General features: G+C 36.8%; 1 protein-coding gene across 3 annotated transcripts; it reads left to right on the top strand.

The window, feature by feature from the left end:
• The first annotated feature begins 223 nt into the window (after positions 1-223).
• Positions 224-24,948, top strand: LOC138753227 (cell division cycle-associated 7-like protein). Of its 3 annotated transcripts, none has more exons than XM_069915950.1 (11): positions 224-305; positions 1,597-1,692; positions 13,722-13,829; positions 15,661-15,792; positions 16,757-17,014; positions 19,594-19,668; positions 20,637-20,819; positions 21,063-21,191; positions 21,571-21,720; positions 22,563-22,699; positions 24,541-24,948. In XM_069915950.1, the coding sequence occupies exons 1-11, from the start codon at positions 285-287 to the stop codon at positions 24,566-24,568; spliced, it is 1,317 nt and encodes a 438-aa protein (XP_069772051.1). In that variant the 5' UTR covers positions 224-284; the 3' UTR covers positions 24,569-24,948. The 3 variants fall into 3 exon arrangements, with proteins under 3 accessions (XP_069772051.1, XP_069772062.1, XP_069772067.1); XM_069915961.1 differs by lacking the exon at positions 224-305 and adding an exon at positions 1,013-1,109; XM_069915966.1 differs by lacking the exon at positions 224-305 and adding an exon at positions 1,155-1,290.
• Positions 24,949-25,349: the final 401 nt, after the last annotated feature.

Raw genomic sequence — 25,349 nt, 5'->3', positions numbered from 1 at the left:
CCACAGGGGTAGGTTAATTCAAGATGGATCGTGTTTGTTTCGATAAAAAGTACAAAATTTCCTAGTTAAATGTTAAATAAGAACAACAGTGACTAATTAATGAAGATTGGTAGAAGTGGATGATACGATGAACCGCATCAAAGTCGAGACTAAGGAGCTTGCGGTGGATTCCCTGCTGGGACTGAGCTGGTGGCGCGGTCCCGGGGTTCCGCGGGCGGGTTCCATTGTCCCGGCGGGTGAGCACGCGCTGCCGGCTCGCGTTGCGGGACATTTAAGGTGGCTGGATGGCCGAGCTCGGCAACGTGGTGAGTTGGCTGCGCTTTCGCGGTGTGTGGCGTTGGGATTCTTCTCCACGCGCGAATTGTCTTCTAACTTTGCTGAGTGACTGCACTGGTTTGGCGCGAAATGACGATCAATCCCTACGATCCAGTTGGGGGGGAGTGGAGTGGGGGAGTGGGGGGGGTGGGAGAGAGAGAGGGGGTTGGGGGAGTGGGGGGGGGGAGAGAGAGAGAGGGGGTTGGGGGAGTGGGGGGGGGAGAGAGACAGGGGGGGTTGGGGGGAGAGAGGGGGGGTTGGGGGGAGAGAGGGGGGTTGGGGGGAGAGAGAGAAGGGGGGGGAGAGAGAAGGGGGGGGAGAGAGAGGGGGGGGGAGAGAGAGGGGGGGGGAGAGAGAGGGGGGGGGAGAGAGAGGGGGGGGAGAGAGAGGGGGGGGGAGAGAGAGGGGGGGGGAGAGAGAGGGGGGGGGAGAGAGAGGGGGGGGGAGAGAGAGGGGGGGGGAGAGAGAGGGGGGGGGAGAGAGAGGGGGGGGGAGAGAGAGGGGGGGGGAGAGAGAGGGGGGGGGAGAGAGAGGGGGGGGGAGAGAGAGGGGGGGGGAGAGAGAGGGGGGGGGAGAGAGAGAGGGGGGGGAGAGAGAGGGGGGGGCAGAGAGAGAGGGGGGGGCAGAGAGAGTGGGGGGGGGGAGAGAGAGTGTGGGGGGGGGGTTCTTAAAAAAAACATTCCGCGAGGCTTGGCTTCCAGTTGAAGTTTCTCGAGGAGCCCCAGTAAAACACCGCAGACCTGTGGCAAGTTGGGTTAGGGCTTTTCGGGCGGTAGGCGAGGCAAAGACATTCTGTGAGTCAAGTCAACGTGCTCATTAAACTTAAATAGCTTTTAAATGCACCAAACACTTATTTTTTACATGGCAAAGAAATAGGCAGAAAGTTGGATTGTAAAACAAAAGTTGTTACAAAGTTCAAGAAGTTTGAGGCTCTTTACAAATCTCCAGGGCACTCCACTCGCCTGGGTTGTTTGGGTGAGACATTGTTTACGTCTCTGAACACAATGAAACTCATTAAGAATATTTGTAGTCTTTTATTTTGCTCAATTGCCACTTTGACCATTGCTCGAGTTCCGGTTCTCCTTGCACTTTTCAAGGCTTCTAGTTTAAATATGATGGCCACTCGATTACTTTTTAAACCCACATCATCGCGGAAACGGGCCCTGTTGGCCGAGTTCGCTCCATTTTCCTGCGTTCAGCCCATGTGCTCGGTTTTTATTCGTGCTCCGTTTGTACGGTGGGTGAGTTTCTAAAATGTCAATGGTTTGTTTTCCTTTGCAGATGTCAAAACTGATTACAAAAATCTTTAATACGGAAAGTGATGATGAAGAATTTATGGGGTTTCAAGAGACTGATTTTGGGAATAGATATGGACAAGTAAGTAAAATGTTGCGTAAACTACTCTTTCTATTGAATTGTTAGTTGATTATTTGGTTCAGTGTTGATTTTTAGATTTCAGATCTCTTGTCAAGAGTACATACATGACAACATGATTCTTTTTTTCCTGCGGGCGTGCAAGAATTACGGCTATTGGTAGTGGAACAAAAACTGTATATAGTGTAAACATGGAAACCAAGAATTGTAAACAGATAATGAATGTAAACAAACTGTGCAATAAAGAGGGAATTAGAAAAAAATATTATCAATAAAGTGCACAAGTAAGAGTCCCTAAATGAGCCTCTGATTGTGTTTGTTGTTGAGGAGTCTAATGGTGGAGGAGTAGCAGTTGTTCCTGAACCTAGTGGTGGGAGCCCTGTGGCTCCTATAACCTCTTTCCTCATGGCAGCAGTGAGAACAGAGCCTGTGCTGAGTGGGGTGGGTCATTGATGATTGTTGCTGCCCTCTGTAGTTGTACTCAATAGTGCGGAGGGTTTTGCCTCTGTGTCCATTACCTTTTGGAGGGCTTTAAGCTCAGGGGTATTGGTATCCCCATACTAGACAGTGATTCAACTGGTCAGCACACTTTGCACTACACCTCTGTAAAAATGTGACAGGGTTTCTGGTGTTATACCTAACCTCTACAAACTCTTGAGAAAGTAGAAGCACTGATGTGTTTTCTTCATGATGCCATTAGCGTGTTGGATCCACGAAAGATCCTCTGAGATGGTGATTCCCAAAAACTTAAATTTGCTCACCCTCTACCTCTGATTTTCCCCCATTGATCACTGGATCGTTTACCTCTGGCTTTCCTTTCCTGATGTTTCTTTTGGTGATATTGAGTGCAAGGTTTTTGTGGGTGAACCATTCAGCTGAGTTTTCAATCTTCATCCTGTAGCTTCCTTTATACAACCCACTACTGTGGTATCCTCGGCAAATTTGTAGATGGTATATTGTCATAATCAAAATAAAACTGCAGGGAGTGGAAATTGAAATAAAAATTACAATTTTTGGAAACTTGTAGTAAGTCAAACAGCAGTTGTGAATGCCTGTTCTATGTCTATTTTGTATTTGTTTCTAGAAGATAGCATTTGTTACCTTTCATAATTACTTGCTTTAGCAGAACATTAACTATTGTAAATTATGCAAGAGGACATGCAGATGCCTCTTTGATCTAACCATTTAGATAAAGAATGACCAGTTAGTCCATGCCCACCAATGTATGCATGTGATGCTCCTTGCATCCTTCATTGTAGTTTTTTGTTGGACCCTTTCTTTCCCTTCACTCTGACTTGGTTTTTAAATACATCTAGGTTTTGCCTCATTCCCTTCGCAAAACTCTCTGGGATCTTACGAGTTCCTTGCTTTGTATTGCTATTCCCTACAAGGGGAATCGGTCACCGTATCAAACCTTTCATAATGATTTCTAAGTTATTGCTTTGCTTTAGTCGGGAATATCATCCTTGGCGAAATTTTTCAAAATGTACATAGCACTTCAGTGATATGTTGGACATCGAGTCAAAAAGAAGACATAGCTTTCCTAATATCTCTCCTCCATAAATACGTTTGTCATTCTCTTTGTTCTCTTTGTTTTATTTTCTATTTTTGGTTTGGGAAAGGACCTTGATCAGGGTGAGGTCAGAATAGAACTGCCTTGTATGTTGGACAGTGTTGAGATTAAGGAAGAGGAAGTGTTGGATCTTAAAAACATTTAAGATTGATATGTCCCCAGAGCCAGACGCGATATACCCAGGTTGCTGTGGGAAGTGAGGGGCAGTAGCTATGATCTTTGAGTCTTTTTTGTCTGCAATGGAGGTGCTGGAGGATTAGAGAATGGCTGACTTTGACCTCTCTTGTGATGCTCCTATAGGTACTCTTATAACCTCACCTTTGACAATTGATTCCAACATCTTCCCAATCGCTGAAGTCAGAATAATAGGTGCGTAGTTTTCTCTCTGTTGCCTCGTGTGACATTCATAATTGGAATCCATTGATTCCTGGAAGATCATTACCCATGCCTCGACGATCTCTGTAGCAACTTCCTTCAGATTTCGAGGATGCATTCCATCCAGTCTTGGAGACTTATCTACCCTTAGATCTTTCAGCTTGCCAAGCATTTTCTTCTCTCGTGATCTTGACAGCATTCATGTTGCTTCCCAGAGACCCTTGAGAATCCAGTAAACTACTAATGTCTTCTACCGTGAAGACTGATACGAAATATTCTGTTCCTCTTCCAATGCCTAGTCTTCTGTTACAATCTCCAGCGTCATTTTTTTAATGGTTCTGAGTCTACTCTTGTCTCTCTTTTGCTCTTTATATACTTAAAAAAAGCTTTTAGTATCCTTTTTGATATTATTAGCTAACCTTCTTTCATAATTTCTCTTTTCCTTCCTTATCACGTTCTTAGTTGTCTTTTTTTAAAAAAAGTTTCCGTCCTCTATCTTCCCAATTATTTTTGCTTTCACGTCTTTCGCTTTTACTTTCCTCCTCTGCCTTAATTGTCACATTTTTCCATTCACAACTTTCCTTTTGGTATGTTCCTGTCCTGCAGTTTACTTTTTTCTAGAAACTCCGGCCATTGCTGATCTGCTACCTTCCCTAAAGGTGTTTTCCAATCGACTTTGGTCATACCCCCTCTCACGTGACTGTAATTTCCTTTACTCCACTGAAATGTTGACACATTGGACTTCAATCTTTTTTCAAATGTCCAGTGAATTCAATTATATTGTGATCACTGCCTCCTAAGGGTTCCTTTACCTTAGGGGGGCACTCTTAATCAACTCTAGTTCATTTGATAGCACCCAATCCAAAGCAGCTGATCCCCTGGTGGGCTCATCAACAAGCTGCTCCAAAAAACCATCCTGTAGGTATTAAACAAACTCTCCCTCCTGGGATCCTGTACCAATCTGACTTTTCCAATCTACTTTCATGTTAAAATCCTCGATGATTATTGCAACGCCATCCTTCTGACATGCCTTTTTTTAAAATTTCCTGTTGTACTTTGTTGTCCACATCCTGGCTTCTGTTTGAAGTCTTGTATACAAATACCATTAGGGTCCTTTTATCTTTACCATTCCTTAATTCAACCAATAAGGATTCTACCTCTTCTGATCCCATGTCACTTCTTTTGAATGATTTGATATTGTTTATCAGTAGAGCCACTCTTGTCTACCTTTTTATCTTTCCAATTTGTATTCTTGGACAGCTCCCAATTTTCCCATCTTTTTTCCATACATGGTTAAATATTGCCATAATCTTCAGTTGTATTTCTTGTTAGATTACTCCTGTATTCTATTTTCTTTATCTGTATCATTTTTATTTATCTTGTTTCCTAAAATTCTTCCAGTCCTTGAGTGTAACAGATTTATGTTAATCTATTTTGTTAAACTATATAAAAAAATCTTTACTAAAAGTAAATTGTAGATTTAAAATATTGCATCTTTATTCTTAGTAGTTAGTTGTGGGTGGTTACAGGAGCACAGAGACCACATATTAGCATTTTAAACACACATGGTTCTTTGAGATAGAAAATAGAAGCCAGTTAGAGATGATGATGGATTTATGATGGCAAGCAGCTGAAAATGATGGCCATTTTAGTTCTAAGGAAACTAGACTTCTCAGAGACTAAAATGACTTAAGGTCTTCCGCACAAATGTGGTAAAAGCTTATGAGCTTCACAGACAGAAATTATGTCACATACCATTTGACATGAGAAATATATTGAAATTAGATTGCTTTTTTTTCCAAGAGACTCATTTAACAGAGAAGGAACATCAGAAATTAAAAAGAGATTGAGTATGTTAAGTGGTAGCTTCATTATTTAATTCTAAAGCAAAAGGAGTTGTTATTTTGATTTGCAAGACTATCTGTTAAAATCCATGATGTGGTTACAGATCCTGCGGGAAGATATTTTTTGATATATTGCCAAATTTATTCTGAAATGTGGATACTTGAGTATTTATGCACTAGATGTTGATGATGAAGGTTTTATTAATGATACTTTTATGCATTTAGCTGAGGAGCATGAGAAAGTTTTGATGGGAGGGGATTTTAATTTTGAACCTGTGCTGGATAAGTCGGTAAAATGAGTTGTAGAACTAAAGCAGCAAAAATGATTTTGAGTTTGAATGATTTGAATTTGATAGATATTTGGTGAAGGTTTAACCTGAAGTAAAAGGATTTTATTTGTATAGACATGATTCTTATTCTAGAATAGATTTATTTTTAATGTCAGCTCAATTGCAAGGAATAATTATGCATACAGAATATAAAGCTAGGATTTTATTTGACCACTCACCACGTGAGTGACATGTTGGGTTCCTGAAAAATAAAAATTGAATTATAGGTGGAGATTTAATCCTATATTATTGAAGAGGTATGATTTTTTTTTGTAACTTTATAAGGAAACGGACTCAAGATTGTTTTAGAAATACATTTTAATTTGGTGGACAGTAAATTTATTCTTTGGGATATTTTGAAGGCGCATTTACAAGGTCAGATAAGTTATTCAGGTAAAATTAAGAAAGTCTATATTAAAGAGGTTGATCAATTAGAAAAGGAAATAGAAAGTTTGGAAAAAGATTTGCAAAGAAAGGCCTCTGATGAGAAAAGGAAGAATTTAATAAGAAAGGCTTCATTATAATACTATTCAGACTTATAAAAATGAATTGAGAGAACTAAAGTATTATGAATTGGGAAAAAGGGCCCATAAAGTCCTTGCTTGGCAATTGAAAACAGAACAAACTTCTAGAACGATTAACACTATTAAAAAGAATTCTAAGAAGATTACTTATAAACCTCAAGAAATAAATGATTTATTTGAAGACTCTTTAATTGATTTAAATCACAGACTAATTGTGATGAGGCTAAAATTGAGAATTAAAAAAAACTCAAATGTTTATTTAGTTCAAAATTTCAATATCAAAAAGATTTAGATACTCCATTTATGGCAAGAAAAGTTAGTGATATTAAGTTCATTGCAGAGTGGTAAGTGACTATGGAAGGATGGTTTTCTGCCTGAGTTTTATAAGAAATGTTAGGACTTTTTAATATTTCCTTTTATGGATTTATTAAAACAAGCAGTGGAATCCCATTCTTTACCAACTCTTTCAAGGGCATTAATTACAGTTATACTTAAGTGGGATAGAGATCTGTTAAAACTTGCATCTTATAGGCCAATATCTTTATTAAATACAAATTAGAAAATTGTTGCTAAAATTTTAGCTAATAGAATAACTAAATATTTACCAAATTTAATTCATATGGATCAAACCCGGTTTGATAATGTTGCTAGATTGATTAGTCTAACTCATTTAGTTTAGATAAGGGATGATTTAATTGTGGCAGTAACTTTAGATGCAGAGAAAGCTTTTGATAGGTTAGAATGGTTTTGGACTATTAATAAACTGGTTAAAACTTTATATAAAAACTCATCTGCAAAGATGACTAATAGACAAACTTCTACTGGTTTCCAATTAACTAGATCGAGTCGGCAAGGAAAATCACCAGCTTTGTTTATTTTGCCAATGGAACCTTTAACGGAGTTAATAAGACAAGATTTTAAGAGTAAAGGTGTAAAGATTAATCAAGAAGAATATAAAATAAATTTGTTGGTTGATGATGTTTTGGTATATTTGACGGAATATTTTTTAAAAAGATTTGAATACATGTGTTAGAAGGTTTTTATGGAAAGGGAAAATGGCAAGGGTTTCTTTGGAAATATTGACTTGGAAGTTTGAATCGGGAGATTTGCTACTTCCCAATTTTAAGAATTATTATCAGACAGCTCAATTGAGATTTATTAATGTATTATTTGGTGTAAATAAAATTCCTGCTTGGGCCAATATTAGAACTTAGTAAAATAGGAGAAATTAAAATGCAGGATTTAATTTATAAGTGGAATTCAAAATTGTTGGTAGGAAATAGGGGTACACTGGTTTTAAACTATTTGGTTGAATTATGGAATAAAATTGATTATGAAATAGGTGGAAAGGATTTAATCACGAAAAATGCCTTTATATCAAAATAGATTTTCCATTTTCCATGGAATATCAATTTTTGAAGACTTAGATGAGAATGGGTATTGAGAGAATAGAAGATTGCTTTGAAACTTGAAAATTTATTACATTTGAAAAAATGAAGAAGAATAAATTTAATGTCCTAAATAATACCTTTTGTTATTATCAAGTTAAAGCTTTTTTGATTGATAAAGTAGGTCCGAATTTGATTTTACCTAGTAAGATTGAGCTAGAATTGTTGATTTGTAATGGTAAAGAAGTTTATCTCTGTAATGTATAATTTGCTTCAAAAGGAAGCCCCTAAAATAGGTGTGCATAATCTCAATTTGTGCATCAGTCTCAGGTGGGAAGCTGATTTTGGATATTCATATAGATGAGAATGATTGAATGTGATTATGTAAAGATAATATGACAAAAAATATTAATATTAGATATAGGTTGTTTCAATATAATGCATCAATTATATTTAACTCTTCAAAAATGAATGCTACATTATCAGATTTATGTTTTAGATGTGGTCAAGAAGTTGGAGAACGTTGAGTGAGTGGGAGGGGGTGAAGGAGGGAGGGAAGGGAGGGGGGAAAAGGGGAGAAAATGATACTGTGTATATTCAAGAGGGAAATGTTTGTGTATTTTGGTCAGTATGGTTCATAGTGTGGAAAAAAAAATTAAAAGTTGGATCTGCATTCTACTTGGAAATGTCCTAAAGTTAGACATTTTTGATTGGAAGTTGGAAAACTTTTTGGAACAAATAACAGGGGTTAAATTCCCACAGGATTCAATGCTATGTTGGTTGGGTAATATAAGGACTATAAAACCTAAATTGAGGTGAACTATGTATCAAATTGAATTTGAACAAATTGCTTTAGCAGTTTCTAGGAAGTGAGGATGGAGAGATGGCATACCAAACTTCATAGATGTATTTCACTTGAGAAGATGACAAAATTTACAAAATAAATCAGATATTTTGGAAAATATGGCACCCATATTTGTAACATGTGGGCATGAAAGTTTAAAGAGCTCTCTGAGGACCCATTTCTTGGTAACCATCGGCTCCATTACTATTATTAAGACATCATGATATATGCTCTATATTTCAGCATATAAGTTAAGTCGTGAGACCAAAAAAATGGAGGTCAACTTGTACGGAGGATATACTTTTGAGACCTTAAATTCAGGTCAAAATCCAATCCTCGCTAATCCAGCATAGAAATCGACCCTTGAAAAACCATAAAGAAACCTGGACTGCTACGGATTTTCAGAGATTTTTTTATTGAAAACAAAAATTAGCACCCTTCAAAATTGCTATCATTGTCTGAAAATAACAACACATTTAAAATTAGCACCCTTCAAAATCAAAGATGGCAGCGAGCACATCCATACTCTCACTGTTTAAACAGTCATCTTATGGGTCCTAGTCTGTATTTGATGAGGCAGTTTCAGCTTCATTGTCAGTGTCCCACAATAAATGATCTTCCATGCTATCAAATGCACAAGAGGTACCACACTTTCTAAATGATTTTATTACAGTCTCTACTTAACTGTCCTATGCCTTGAGCACGAAGTTACTAAGCATATCAAGTGATGCAGTGCGAATTGCTCTGCCTTTAGTAAATGACTTTTCTGCACTTGACGTCCATGTATTCCATTCCATCTGCACTTGGTCTTTGCATGGCTTGTTCAAGCAGGCATCGAGAAGTTGCAGTATAGACATCAAACCACCCAGGATAACCACCATGTAAGTATTATGTAGTGCTAATCTACTTTTAGTGTTCTCAGTTAATTGTCTATCCTAGACCAGCAAACTACATTTTTTATGTAAACTGCCTGGCTTCCTGTTCCACAAATTGTCCATCCATCCTTTTTCATGAAAATGTTCAAAAATACCTGCAGGCAATTTCATTTTCGGTTTAATTTTTGCGTTTGAAGATTACCATGGGTCTTCACTTTGACCCGTCGGTCATGCACGATAACCTGGTTCTTTTGTGGCCAGGTCACAGTTTTAACACCTTTTCATTCCACTGTTTATTGCCTTTCAGCCAAAATTCATGGGGACTTCATTCATGTTTCCGATATTTGCCAATGCAAACTGGTGTTTCTGCTAGTTCCATATAATAAACTGGTGAAAACTTACAACTTTATGATTAAGATCTTTTGGTAGTTCCTGTGCAATTTTCATCTTTTGGCATAATACCAGATTTTTCCTGTTCATGAAATGATTGCACCAACCTTCTGTAGCCTCAAAATCATCTCTGAGGTCTGGGTGCGACTTGGCCCACTGCAGTGCAAATGTTCTTATTTTATTTCAGGTGACTGTAGCAATCTTGCCTCTGTTCATGTACCTATTCTGCAACGTGATTTTCCAACTCTGGCCAACGAGTGATTCCTTTTTGCAAAGACTTTTTTGTATTTTTCTTAAAATCTCTCCTTTCTTCCTCTAATCTCTTACGAACTTCTCATGCACTTCACATTTTCTTGTAGCAACGCAGTTGTTGGTTTTCTTGGCCATTTCTATCACTTTCAACTAAGTTTGCTTCATATTTTCGTCGTGCTGTGCTGTGTCAATGGACCCTCCGTGATAGCAATCACCTCCAACCAATGCCTAGCTGATGAATCCTTGTGATCTTTGGGTGGTCAATTTATACTCCAGTCAACGGCCCATCTCAGGCAGTCAGAAAATTGGGGTTGTCTTTTACATTGGATATTCCATAAAACCCTTAAAATTAGACTGAAAAGGGGTGGGCGGGGGTGGATTTGTATGCCAGTCGACTTACATACGGAAAGATGTGGTATTTTGTTTTCTTGACGTTCTCCAGTTTTGTTGTTGTTTATTTTTCCTTTATACTTTCTCTTTTTATGTTTGTGTTCTGAGGGAAGGGAGAGAAATTGTACCACATGTAATATTTTGAAAATCATTGTTGAAGAACTATTTATTATGGTGGTTTATAAAACTTGTGAAACCTTAGGGTTGAGTTACAGTAACCAGAATTGGTGATGTGTGTGTTAGTCCTGTGAAAGGAACACAGAATCAGTGGCTTTTGAAATAAGGAAGACCACTCTGCTGTCTCTTTGGAAAAGAGGACAGATTTCTACTGGGTCTGTTTTTGTATGGCCACTTTGTTTAACCCTTATCTGATTTGTGACTAAGTTGTGGAAGAAGATAACTACATTTGTTTAACTCTTGTCTGGGTTTGTGAATTCATTGTGGAAGATATGATGTTTAAAAGTGCTTTATAATTATTTCTGAACTGAGAATTTGAAACCTTGAAGCAAGACTAAAATGATACTGAACTTTAAAAGATCGACTTTTCAGAATGGGTCTTCAATTATATACAAAACACACAATCTCACACATACACTTACATTTGAGCATAGTGAGGTTAAATTTAGAGTTGAGTAAGAAATGTTATTAATAGTTTAATAAAAACTGTTATTTTGAATTTACCATTGTCTGGTAAATTTTTCATTGTTTTTCCTGTGTTAGTGATAACAGTCCTTATAGTCCAAACAAATTATTTTTTTTATTTTTTAAACTATGAGTTATATCAACAGCATCCACAAATAATCATCATCCATATATACATAGTGACATTTCTTCTTTTCCCTTTCCCATCCCTCTTCAAAAATCAATAAATTATAAAACCCATAAAACAAAGGAATAACAAAAAAAGAAAAAAAGTCGTATTGTCTACTTTCACATATTTAAATCTTATTGTGATCATAATTATGTTTTAAGAGATGGAGGTTTGTGGTCGGCATTCTCCGACATATTTTATGCATGGTTTCCAAATTTGTTTGAATAATGTACACTTGTCTTTCAGATTGTATGCAAATTTGTCTCTTACATTATTTAACAGAAATTTTTTGGATCTTTTGGTATATTTTGCGATTTTGTTTAATATTAGGTTTAGATCTTCCCAGAAAGTTTTTACTTTTGAACATGTCCAAATTGCATGTAATGTTGATCCAGTCTCTTGTTTGCAACAAAAACATCTATCTGATGCTGTTGGGTACCACTCTTAATTTCTGAAGAGTAATGTGTTTGTAACTCCATGTTAATTTTTCTAGTGCTATTCTTGATTTCTTACCTTTCCATAAAAGATTCTGTCAAATTACTGATACTTTTTGCAATAAAAGGCTTTTGAACTTCAATCCAACACAGTCCTTTAGAAAATGAAGGATGGAATCCCTTCATATTGAATTTTTGATGAGTATTAAAATATTTCTGCAAGTTGCTTCCATTTTTTTCCCAATTTTCCAACCCATGTTAATTAACCCACTTCCGACCAACATAATTGCCTTTTATTAAAGATTCTAATCTCTGGCCTGTGATTGTTACACTGAAGCAGAATGTAATTTTCATGATATGATGCTCTTTCCCAAAGGATCCTTCACCACTGTAAAGGTTAAAATCTTGTGTTTTTTTAACTCTTAGTTAATTTTGTGCCTGTCTCTTTAAGGGATTATTGTTTGTAGTATTACCATAGTGACTATGATGTAATATCTGCCCAGATTAATAACTTGCTCATTCCTTAACATGTAGAGGAAGCGTAAGCACGAGAAATTTTTCGTAGAATTTTTCTCTTTAAATACTTTTTTTGGATCTCTTTAAAGTTTGAGGTTCCTGATGTATGTTGTATATATATCATTATACAGTAAATACTTTGTTATTCATCGTTATGAAAATCTTAATGCAAAGTGATGCAAAATGTTTATCCATTTTATCAATGAATTAAAGTAACAGCCAAGAGTTTAATTTGTTGGATTAAAGAGATCGAAATTCAGAATATCGAAGCTCATGTTTTTGGAAGACGATACTTGGAAATTAAGCTATATTAGCATAAGGAAAGTGTCATCTATAACTACAAAATTATTAATTGTGCTCCTTGTTTAACCAAATCTAAAATAACTTGTTCCCTGACATAACTATTGTAGAAAGCAGTTTTGAATGCATTTCATGACATTTGTCCTCAATTTTACCTTTACCAATTTTATTTGTCAAATGTTTTCAAAGATTTGAGTTTTTGTAATCATTGCACTTTGTTCAATGCTCCTTTCACTTGTTTGGTCATCTCTTCTGCCTTGAAGGGGGCTCATTTGTGAATCATCAGGTACATGTCTTCATCTCCTATGGAAGGAAGCTGCAAGACCTGTTGAGTTCCTCCAGAAAATCTGTTTTTCTCCTATGGTTATAGCCCTGTTTGGAGGATGGTTTATGTAATACAACCACCAGATGTTTCTTTATTACAGATCATCCACACAATCGATTTATCAACCTGATCTTTTTTAAGCCATTGTTTTGCTTGGTTTCACCAAGTCGAATAGCTAACCCTTCGACTTTTCTATGCTCCTTATCCTTTTAAATGATCAGCCACAGGCCTGAGTTCATAACCATGTAACGGCTGTTGTACCATATTGATTTATCTGAATTCCCACTGTCAACTAATCGACTCTTGTAAATTGGTGTTTGTGTATTTGGCTAAAGAGCCTTTGACTTTACATTGTGTTTTCAGATTCAATCCTAGTAGATAACTGCTTTCTTATTTCTGTCCTTTTCCATTTTGCTTATCATTCAACATAATCACACCCTGGTCACTTATCAGCTATTGTCAGTATATATTACTCATTTAGATCAAATTTTAAAATTTCTCTTGTTTGTAGTTTGTCATTGCTGTAATTTATCATGACCTGTGTTTGTAATCCTACTGCTTCTCTCCCTTATTTTGATCATGTCTTTATGCACTTCTCTTAGCTCCTATTCAAGTAATCAATAGTTTAAGAAGGCCGTCACTTGCTTTTATTTACTCATTGGTCTCTTGTACCTGCTCTGACATTCATTAAGACTTAGGTTGACCATTGTAAATGAGTTTTGCTAATCTGATTGAGAGCTCCAAGCCAATGGAATTGTACATTTTTAAATGTACTCATGTAGGTCATAAAATTATATAATCTATGTGAATTCCACACATTTGATTGCCTTGCTTTGATTTTATTTATTCATTATGTTCACAGATCCCAAAGTTTTTAGCAGATATTTTTGATGCGCCAAGTGATGAAGAATTTTTGGGTTTTCCAGAGGAGGATGGACTCATCGAGGACAAGCTGAAGCAGAGCATGAATGTGAGTGGACATGAATAGGGTGCAATTTATTTTGTGTTTTTTTTTAAAGCTTTAGTGATGATGGTTTTCCATGATACAGTGGGCTTGTTTCAGTACAGTAGTTCAATCAAATCTGGTTGATAATGTTTTGTGTAATGTGATTGAATTTCTGGGCAGCTCTGACAAAAACCTGCTGAGTGCACTGCTGTCGATCTTGCCATTTAGTATATTTATTTTTTAGTTCTGATTCTTACCATTTCCTACGTCGAATTTGTGCTTGCATTTCATTGTTTATTCTCTGTATATCATGGGGTAAGACTTCTTTCATGCATTGTGATTTCTTTTGTGTTAGGTAAAAGATCTTTTATTGTTTGTTTTGCAGGCCAAAGTTTGTAGTGTTTGTGCAGGGTCTTCTAAATGATTTGTATAATGTTGTTAGTGTGAAAGAACCTTTTGTACATTTGGTATTTGTGAATGGTGAAAGCCATTTTCTATCCTTCTCATTCCACATAACTGCACTCTTCTTAAAATCAGTCATTTCTGTTTTCATCACAGCTGTCACTTGAAAAATAATCTTTTTTTTCTATTTATAAAAAAAACTTTTATAATTTCACTGTTTCAAATGAAGAATCAATAACTTGTACGATCTGGAGCTTTTCGTTCCTACCCATCACTGTTCTGTCTGTGGGAAGAATATTTAATGGGTTGGATAGTGGGCTAATGCTGATTGCCTTGTCCTGGATAATGCTAATACAAAATTATCCATGCTATTTTGATTTTTGAATTAGTGGATGTTCACTTCTGATCTTAGTCCTTGACAGTAACTGGGTGAATGTCATGGATCAGTTGCACCTCAGTGGTTTGCACTTTTGCTACCACACCCTTTGATTCCTTCTGGATAACATAAGAGGGCTGAAGGGCCTGTACTATGCTGTTCTGTTCTATGTTTCTGCTTGAAGAGCCTACAATCAATTAATGATGCTGTATATCTGTTGGGGACATTTTTGCATTGCAAGTTCATAATGGATGTAGTGAATGATAGCATAGAGACTGGAGTTTTAAGTCCAGTTATGGCAACCTCATTCAAATTGATAAAAATGGGGGTGGCGGGGGAAGGAAAAGGGACGAAAGAAACCAAGATCTTGGTAGCACTCTTTTGAAATTGTCTGAAAGCTTTTTGCACCTTCCTCCTTCTTCCTTTTAAGGTTAATTTGAGACAACTCGTCACTTTAGAAAAAAATGTTTAATATAAAACCACTTAACAAATGTATCACAATATTTCAAGCTTAATCCAAATTCTTGTGGTATTTTATATATAAAAAAAGAAAAACAAAATATAAAAGAAAGAAAAACCTTCTAAATCCCCCCGAACCCCCTACAAACTTAAAAAAAAGAGTAAAAGAAAAGGGACAAGAAAACCACCCCAGGAGCACTTCACTTTCCCATACTTGTGTATACATATATATTCAGAGAGAGAAAGGGAATGTTCAGGATTCATTTAAAGTTTAATACCAACAATTTGTAAATATGGGCTCCCTATTTCACAAAAATAAAATATCTCAAGGAGACAGCTCATCACTGTCTTGTTAGTGAAACCAGCATCTGGTTTTGTTTTTATAAAGTAGCTTAGCTTAAGTGTCTCATTGGTGTTTCTGTGGAAAAATGTCAATTTCGTCCCTAATTTGAATTTAAAAATAAAACTTCAACTTTCAAAACTGTCGGAAAATTGAAAGTAATGGGGATGTTTTTCATAGATAATGTTTGCAGCCATTGCTGAATCGTTGGCTTATGTGTGTGTATATTTTAAATTATTCGCACCCAGCTAAGTTGTTCTTTCACTTTTTGTGTTTAGGTTTCCTATTTCCAGTCCAAGTATATTACAGAAGAGCTGATTGAAGCTTTCACAGAGGATAGTTGCTCAACTGATGTTTTCGAAGGATTCCCTTCAAATATGTTTGAAGCTAATGGTGAGCTGGATTTGGAGGTAAGGACGGCAATTGATATTTTAAACATTTTCTCAAACGCATTAGTTGATTGTTACTATATTTTAGTTTCTCTTAAATGTTCCCGTTTATTAAATTGGTTGCTCTCAAAATAAAATAAAATAAATGATGACAGTAGCAAGCCCAAATTACTTGATTTGTTTGCGTGATTTGCTCCACTCCCCCCCCCCCCCCCCCCCATCATTTCTCCACAAGCTGCAAACATAAGTTGTGACAGGAAAGGCAGTCACCTTGTGTTGTAGGTGCAAGTGTTTTTTTATTTGAATTTTACATATATGCATCTTCTTGTACAGATTTTTGCACTACAGGAACACCCTGACTTTAATTCGGTCTGAAGGATCGGTCGTATCTCGGAATTACGTGCATATGTTGAAAAAATATAAAATTTATGCAGTTTGTTCTATTTGACAAACTATAACATGGATACAAGGGCAGGTAAAAGACAAAAAGTGTGTACTTATTAGTCAGCATCCTGGGGTCCAGAGGCTGTGCATGGCCATCTTGATTCATATGCACGTGCGTGAGACTTCAGTTGGTGCATGTGCAAGAGTTAGCACCCTTAATGATATTGAATCTGCGCATTTAACTCACACATCTGCCATCCGAACTCCGATATGTGAACCGTGCATACGTCAACCGAAGTCTCACACATGCACACGGAAATCAAGATGGCTGCACCAGCCTATGGACCTCAGGATACCTATGCACATTTTGGCTCTTGCATGCCCTGTAGACCAATTACAGTTTGTCAAATACAACATAAACTGTAAATTTAAAAAAAAAATAACTAATTTTCGGTCATCGGTATGGATGGATATAAGTTGCCTAGGTTGCTAGTCAGTACTTGTACCAATAAGTGGTAATTGACTTGCCCACAGGAAAAAGATTCTCAGGGTTGTATGGAACAATAAATCTGAACTTTAAACTTGACTGTCTTCCTTGCAGACGGTGACTTCGGAAATGGAGGATGAAGAGGAGGAGGAGGATTCATCTTCCATTGAAAGTGAAATGGAACCAACATCAAAGAAAACTCATTTTGGATTGCGCGTGGCATTTAAATTTCCTACAAGGCGGCCAGCAAAGAGAAAGGAGCGCGAGTTGGTTGTGTCTGAGTCTGAATCGGATGATGACTCTGGGTCGGGGAAGAAGCGGTCTAATGTTTTGCTAAAGCGAGCCATGAACATTAAAGAGAATAAAGAGATGGTAGGAAAAGTTGCTTCTTTACAAAATGCATGGTTAAAGGGATGTATAATTAATTGTGTTGCTTTTATCCGATCCCAGTTGAGAAAAGCAGCTGATGTTTTTCTGTGCAAGTTGTCATACCTTGTTTTTTATTTCTGAGCTTTGCCAGAGGATGCCTCCCTCCTTCCTATTCATGTACAGCATCTGTATTTGGTGTTCAACATGTGGGATGATTTGCTTTTTTTTTCCAAGAATCATGAAATGAGTCAAAAGCTTTTTGAGGGTCATCTTATTGATGTTTAATTTGCTTAAAATATATTAGCAGAATTCTATCTTTCTGTTCACTGAACAGAATGAGATGTAAAACTTTCCCACATGATTTCCCTTCACTGTATCATGTTTGAGATGTGTAAAAACCCTTGAATGTTGGTTAGATTTCTCGTTGTGATGCAGCTAATAACTTTGGGGGCAAATGCTCTTCATTCCAGAAGAGAAAATGGCTGTCCTCTGACTGGCACCTTCTGTTTGTGTGCAATACAGAGGGTATATTCATTGATGATATTCTGTATCTGGGAAGTGCTGTCAGAGGAAGTAATAATGAGCACAATTGCACTGTTCAATAGGCATTTAGACAGATGTATAGATAGGAAGGACGTGGAAGGATATTAATAAAATTCAGGCAAAAAGAGCCAGCCCAGAATGCCAACTCAGTTGGCATGAGTGAGTTGGGCTGACGGGTCTGTTTTGTGCTCTGATTCTACACAAATGGGTGCAACTGGTGGGGAAACTTCCTCAGAATAGCAGTGTCTTGTTTTGAATGTCACTGATAGCATAATACCAGAAACTGGAAGAAGGTGCAAGCCAAGCTATTTTTTCTAGCATTTGTTATTACAGTAAAACACTCTGGCACTTGTGTGGATTGGTGGATGCTGAATAAGTGAATTTTCCGGTTGGTTGAGATTACACTTTGTATGGATTGGCAAACTAAAGGTGAGGCACGCCAATTTTAAACCTATTTATTACTAACTTATTTTCCTCTTTTTGACGGTTGCTTGAGGCTGCCGGTTGCTTGCATTCCGGATAACAGGGGTTTTACTGTATATGAAAGATCTTAGCCATAACCCAGTTGAGAGCACCAGTTGCCCTTGACTGTTATGTCCTGTCGATCTATTCCCATTGTATACCACAAAGCTTCACCAACATAAACATCCAATGCTCAAATTCTAGGAGTGGTAACCTTGAAATCCTATTTTTGGCAACATTTTCTTGTACCTAGTTTTGATTTGAATGCCTTGGGTGTAGTAATCAGGATAGACTCTTGGGTAATCTGTTGTGTTTTTGCCTGAAAGTAGTCCAGGTTTATTCACCAGAGATGATATTTTTGGATTAGTATCTTTTTCTGTAAGTATTTTCACTTTCTGGATCTGCTGTACCTGGCAAGACAGCTATTGCTCTGGAGAAGATGGTAAGTTGCTGTTGTCATTCTTCTGGTGAAGGTATGTCTGCAGAGCTGTCGGGTAGGGAGTTGCATCATCTTGACACTGCTGAATGACTGGCAATATATTTCCATGCTGAGGATGATTGTTACCTGGTACTGTTCTGTAAATTTTGCAACCTATCTGCCCATCCCTAAATGCTGTTCAGGTTTGCTATGTAGGCATGGGATACTTGATTTAATAAGGAATTGAAATCTAAATTGAACATTGTCCAATGATCAGACATTTTTACCTCTGGCATTGATAGGGGGAAGATTGGTCACTAAAGGTAGTTGAGCCTACAATACTGCTTTGAGAATTCCTGCATTATGTCCTGGAGCTGGGATGATTAATCTTTGATGGCTACTATCATCTTCCTTTACATGAAGTATGACTCTAGCCTTTTTGAGAGTATTCTCTTTTAATTCCCATTAACTAGTTTTGATAGGACACCTTGATGTCCTACTTCATCAGATGTCGTGTTGGGGGTAATGGCAATTGCTTTCTGGGATTCAACTTTGGGCATTAGAGGGTTATTGGTAAGTGCCAAATAATTGCACTGTTGATGGCAATTTCAGCCATTTTGAATGGTTTTAAATATTGGCAGCAGATGCTTGAGCTCTGTACGTACAGTGATGTATTAAAATAGCTAAATGCCAGTGCTACATTACAATGAAATAATTAAAAAAACCCAAAATACCCAAATATCTTTGTTACCATTTTCTTTGACAAATGCAAAATTGAATTCAGATGTTTTTAAATGTATTTACAGACCAAATCAGCTACTGTAATCCTCTCTAGTAATGATCCTCTATGCACCAATTATTGGATTTTTAAAAAATTATCCCCATTTGCAAGGATAAACTGTTGAGAAAAATCCAGCGAAAAGGTATTGCATTTGTAGGTATGGAATATGTTTGTGATGGTTCATAATTTGCCTGGTAGAAGAAGAAGTATGGCCTGAACAGAAAGTTGGAGGAATGTGCTACGTTGGATCTTAAAGCAAGTTTAGCTTGATCTTGTAACTTTTTCAGTCCCCCCCCCCTTGTGGCCTGATGCATTATGGTTTAATCTTTTTGTTCCGGTATTTTGTTAAATTTTAAATTGTTTGAATTTTTCTTTTAGCTTGCCAAACTAATGGCAGAACTAAAGTCAATGCCTAGGCTCTTTCCAGTGAATGTACAGAGTTCTTCCCCTTCAGTAAGTATTGTATACTGCCCACAATCTCTTTATCTTTTTCGATCACAGTGATATTTAATCATCAAGAAAAATTGATATCTTTTTGAGTCGAGAAGTGATCACATAATCTAGAACTTTTTTATATGTTCTCGGACCCCCTTAAAGTAATAATTTATTTAATAAAGATGATGGTGACCAAAACAAATGTGTATAATCAATTTTTAATAATATATAAACAAAAATTAAGCATATGGAAAAGAAATTAAAAGTTGCATAAACCCTACAAAAAACTAAATTTTCATCCATGCATGAAGTTAACGAACTAATGTTCAAATGTTCATAAGCCAATTTAAATTTAATGGCTCTTTTGTTCCTGTTTATTGCTTAAGAGTTTTTCAAAACGTGGCACTTTGTTGCTGACAGCAATCCGCACGTCTGCCTATGCACCCAAGCGACTTCTAGACTTTGTCTTGATTGACAAAAGGGCACGAAATCCAGACTCGCATAAATATGTCGTCGCGAATGGGATGAGCACAGTTAGTGCTTTTTCACAAAGTCTTTGAAACATATCCATTTCCGAACACCAATATTATTCCAAAGTTTTGCTTTCAAACTACATTTCAAGAACACGATTTGTCCGCAGTTCAATAAGATCTTCCTTCAGCTCTTCATCATCCGACATATTATCCAAATTGAAGTATGGATGTATTTTAAAAAAAAACTGAAATGTTATCTCGCACCCGCAAGGGTTGTGAGCTCCCCTGGTTGGGAAACCCTGATCTAGACTGACACTTCTTCATGATACTGAAGAGGTGCTGTGACACGGAGGCCATAAAATCACAGATTAGATATTAAAACAATGCCCTCCCAGAAGCAAGCAAGGGTTGATTGATAGGAAACCTCAGTGGTATTTTATTTTCAACTATGCAGATGTTTTATTTATTAGTTTCGCTATGTCAAGTGCAGCATTCTTTTATCTTTTTTTTCAGAAACAAAAACGACAGCCAAAGAAAACTTTTTCTGAAGGAAAGATTGAACGTCGGGTGAATCCAACCAGAAATGCTCGGCCTCCTGAGGGTTTTTCTGTGGAAAAATTTGCTATTTCTCCAACCAAACTTGTAGATCAAGTGAAAAACTTCCGCTTGAGAACTGATTTATCCAATTGTTTTGAGGTAATTGAAGTCTTATGAAAATTTATTTTGGTGCACTACCAAATAATCTTAAACTACTGATATAACTTGATAATTATTCCAGCATAATTCTCCTTTGCAGTAAATTTTCACCCAAGATGTTTTATTAGCTGCTACAAAATGGAAGACTGTTCAAATTTCATGGAAATAATTTGTTTTCTTATTTCTAATGATAGTTTGCATATCTGCAGGCTTAAACTTTAATTTGCTAATACACCTTTATAGGATGGAAGTATAAAGAAAAGGAGGCGAAGATCTTTCAAATGTCAGTCAAGACTTGCTGATAATATCACAGAAGAGGATTTGGAAAATATTGCAATCACCGTTAAAGATAAAATATATGATCGTTGTATGGTAATTGTCAATTGATAATCTTTTTAAAACCAGAAACCTATACATTACTTTGTAGTTTAAGTAGTTAACCACTTAATAAACCATTGTGTTACACTTCAGTGGTTTTAAACCACTTGAGCTGGAAATGTAGAATGGCAGCATGTTTAACTGTTGTGATCTATATAATGCTTGTCCTATAATGTATTTCTGAGAAAACAATGCAAGGTATAACAGAGCTAATTTAATTATACTCTTAATTTGTAGCCCACATCAATTTTAATTTTGCCTAATTAAGAATCCTAATTTTTGACGATATTTTATATTTGTAATAGACTTTTACTAAAAGGGTTTCTCACCTAATGTCAGACTAAAGGGAAAATTGTGTATTTTCTGTATCTAGGGCAGCACGTGCCATCAATGTCGACAGAAGACGATAGACACAAAGACAATCTGCCGTAATCACGATTGTTACGGTGTAAGAGGACAATTTTGTGGACCCTGTTTGCGAAATCGTTATGGGGAAAATGTGAGGTCGGCCCTTTTAAACCCCGTATGTATATATGCATAAAAGTACTAGATGTATCGTACCAGGTGATACCAGATTGAGTGCTACAAACATTTTATTCCATGACAATGCAATTACCATTTGTGTGATGGTTCACTTTGCTTTTTGGAAGGATACAATAGTGCCTTTTGCTAACTACTTATCTAGTGGTGGGTATATATTATTCTCCACTAAATTCAGTTGAAATATCCAAGGATGGGCACCTGTTTCCATGCGTGCACTTTTCTGAGGATGAATTTTCTCTTGATCCAAAAATTGCAACCACTTTGTGTATCCTAAAACAAGGTTGTATTACAATTGGGTGATGGTGGACTTCCATTTTCTACTCTAAGACTTGCTTGATCAGGTCTTATTTTATACTCTTTGATGGAATATGTTGAACAGTGCTTTACACCAGTGTAAAGGGTCAGAAGAGTTGGTGCTGTAGTCTGGGAAATCCAGATGTTGCGGATTTTTATATGGTCTAGCTACAATGTGGGCTTGCGATATGGGGGGGGGGGAGAATATTTATTTCAAAATATTCTTTTGAAGAAGATCTTGAGTTTAGCAAGCAGTTGCAAGTATTTTATTTTGGGTAAGATGGGCAATTGTGAGAGAAAATATTACACTCCTGCCCCAAGTGACTGGCAAGTCACACTCATTTTGGTATATTTGGGAAATTAGAAACTTGCCATGTGTATACAAACCAAAGAACTTTCCTTGACCTTCAACTTTGGGGCCTACTGCTATAAATTTTAGGCAGGAATATCAATATGCTGCGCCATCTAACTGGCTTTGTGGACGTTTCACAGATTTTTTTGTTCTGTAATGCTGAAACTATTTTGTAGGTTTGGGTGTGCCCTCCTTGCAGAGGGATCTGCAACTGTAGTTTCTGCCGTCGTCGGAATGGACGGTGTGCCACTGGAATTCTTGTTCACTTGGCAAAGTTTTATGGGTATGACAACGTTCAAGCCTACTTGGAAAGGTAAGATAATGGGATTGATTTGTATTTGTTGGATGTGCATATCAAGTGTATTAATACTTTCATGAGGAAAATGAGATCATGGGAATAGAAATACAGCACAGAAAGCAGTCCCTTTCAGCCCATCTTGTCTATGCTGACAGTGATGTCTATCCTTGCTATTTGTATTAGACCAGTGGTTCTCGACGTTTTTCTTTCCACTCACATACCACTTTAAGTATTCCGTATATCATAGGTGCTCTGCGATTAGTCAGGGATTGCTTAAGGTGATATGTGGGTGGAATGAAAAAGTTTGAAAACCACTGTTTCAATAATACCTAATTGACTCATTATGTGCATGGTTTCATAACTCCAAAGGAAATGGGCCAATGACAATTTTTCCCAAGCAAAATATTTCAGTAACAATTGGATCTAGAGCAGTGATTCTCAATCTTCCCTTCCCTCTCACATACCACCTTAAGCAATCCCTGACTAATCACAGATGGCATAGGGATTACTTAAGGTGATATGTGAGTGGGAAAATAAAGGTTGAGAACCACTGCATTAGACTATAACCCTCTGTATGTCTTGAATCATTGTCCAAATTACTTTCGAACATTTTAATTGTGCCTGTTTCCACAACTTCCCCCTCGTATCTCCTTTTTAAGTTTCTTCACCCTCATTTTAACCTGTCCTATTGAGTTCTAGAACTTCCCTGCTGGAAATCCATTATGCTCTCTATTCCAAGAATTCCTTCTTCATGTTGTTTTCACTGATTTGATTTGCCAAATCTATGTCAGGATTAAAAATCTTCATTCTTTGTTATGTTCACCCCCACATCCTTGTTTATACCATGCCCTCCGTCACTTATTTAGAGACCTTTAATTTACGCCACTTTCTTTTAACCCCTGCTGCTGTTTGATTCCTATTTTAATGAGCCAAAATTCTTTCCAGTGGTGCTTTTTCAGACAACACTGAGCAGTGTACACCACACACAAATGTGGCCAGATTGCCAACACACACTCTACATATGAAGTCAAAATAGATGCATACTTGAGTAATATATAGAGGAGGAATTAATTCATTGCCCAGTGTCCAGATGAGCACTTGAATCCCTTGGGCATAGAGGTCAATGGACCCAGTAGAGGGTGATAGGATTAATATGGAAGGTGCTGAATGGGCTGCTTCCATGCTGTGTGATTTATCATCTTTTGGGGATGGTATTGTCCTAGTTAATGGTAGGAATCACTAAAATTGGCCATACGACTCCTAAAATCACTGTCACTACTATTAAATAGGTTTTTTCAGCTGATCTCAGTGTTCCAGGCCTTGGAACACCTTATCCTCCTGATATCACTGAAGGGATTGGGTTTGGAATCTATCAAGTTGGTATCGACAGTGATGAAGGGCACTACAATTAGAGCTGCTGCACATTGGGCCGGTGTTCTGAGTTTAAATGTGACCTCCTGTGCTGTTTGGGTAAGTAGTAGAATCTGAGGAGTAATTGGTCATCGAATCAGCCTCGACTTGATGAGCCACACAACTTCTTATCTTGGAAGGAAACTTGATAGATTTTAAAACTTAAACCTTTAGCCTGTTAGTATGTTGCATTTGTGTCTGTCTCATGGTCACAAAAGGAATTGTTTCAGTCATGGGGGAAACATCCAGACTTATTTTTTAACTGCCTATTCCATGACATGCCTTGACCCTTCACTGTGAACTACTGACAGAAGAGTAACTTTTGTAAAAAATATACTTTTAACATCTAGCAGTTGGAAATGTTTTAAAATGAGAATTCAACCAATTTAATAAGGACTAGAGTGTTCTTAATTGCTTGTTGTGAAGAGTAATGCTTGCACTTTTAGTTTGCAGAAACAACTAACTGAAGATTGAAACAAGAACTAACATCTATAAAGGTGCAGCTGCTTTTGATATTACATTTTATGTAACATGTATAAATGTGTACTTTTACAGCTTGGAAATACTTTGTAAATGTTTATTGAAGTTAAATAAGTTGTTCTAAGTAATTGAAAAGTTTGTTCAAACCTGTTAGACTATGGTGTTTTACCTAGATTGCAAGTTATGTTTATGCCACTGATCCACATTAACACTAAATGAGGGATAATATGTCCCTTGTGCATACTTTACACAACAATTGATGATTAAAACTGGAACTGTTATAGTTGCGTTGGGGTTTCATAATTCAACAATGTAATATTTTTTAAATAGTTTGCAAGTTGGTATTTCTCACATAAATAGCATTTTGTAAAAACATGTACATCTTTAACAAATTTTACAAAATAAATTCAATCATTTTGATTAATTTCTATCAATTGTTTCCTTACAAATACAAAGGTGACTTTGCAATGCACAATTGATTTATTGCCAATAGTTTGTGAATTCTAATTTGTTTGATTAATTTAAATCTGAGTTGTAATGTCAATCTCCAAGATCAGCAGTACATATTTAGAAAAATGCATTTTCTCTTTGCCATTTCAGTCATGCGTATTAATCAGAATCTTTAGTTTTTTGAATTCAAAGGTAATTTTTCAGGTTAAGCTTTGCTACTATAAACTTTGACTAATGCATCTTTAAGGCTACTCCAGAAATGATCCATTTGGCAGGCTTCTCTCTGGTCTTTAGATTCAATGTCCAAACATAGGGTAGGCTCTCT

The sequence above is a fragment of the Narcine bancroftii genome, chromosome 1, assembly GCF_036971445.1.
Source record: "Narcine bancroftii isolate sNarBan1 chromosome 1, sNarBan1.hap1, whole genome shotgun sequence".
In the NCBI taxonomy this organism is placed as follows: Eukaryota; Metazoa; Chordata; class Chondrichthyes; order Torpediniformes; family Narcinidae; genus Narcine; species Narcine bancroftii.
The sequence above is the reverse complement of the archived record's forward strand: the minus strand, read 5'-3'. Positions and strand labels throughout refer to the sequence as shown.

What these genes read in the sequence shown, in the direction of transcription:
- LOC138753227 (XM_069915950.1), top strand. Translation starts at nt 285, where the DNA reads ATGGCCGAGCTCGGCAACGTG. An exon ending in TTGGGAATAGATATGGACAA is followed by an intron (nt 1,693 to 13,721) that starts GTAAGTAAAATG and finishes TTATGTTCACAG; the next exon opens with ATCCCAAAGTTTTTAGCAGA. An exon ending in AGCTGAAGCAGAGCATGAAT is followed by an intron (nt 13,830 to 15,660) that starts GTGAGTGGACAT and finishes TTTTGTGTTTAG; the next exon opens with GTTTCCTATTTCCAGTCCAA.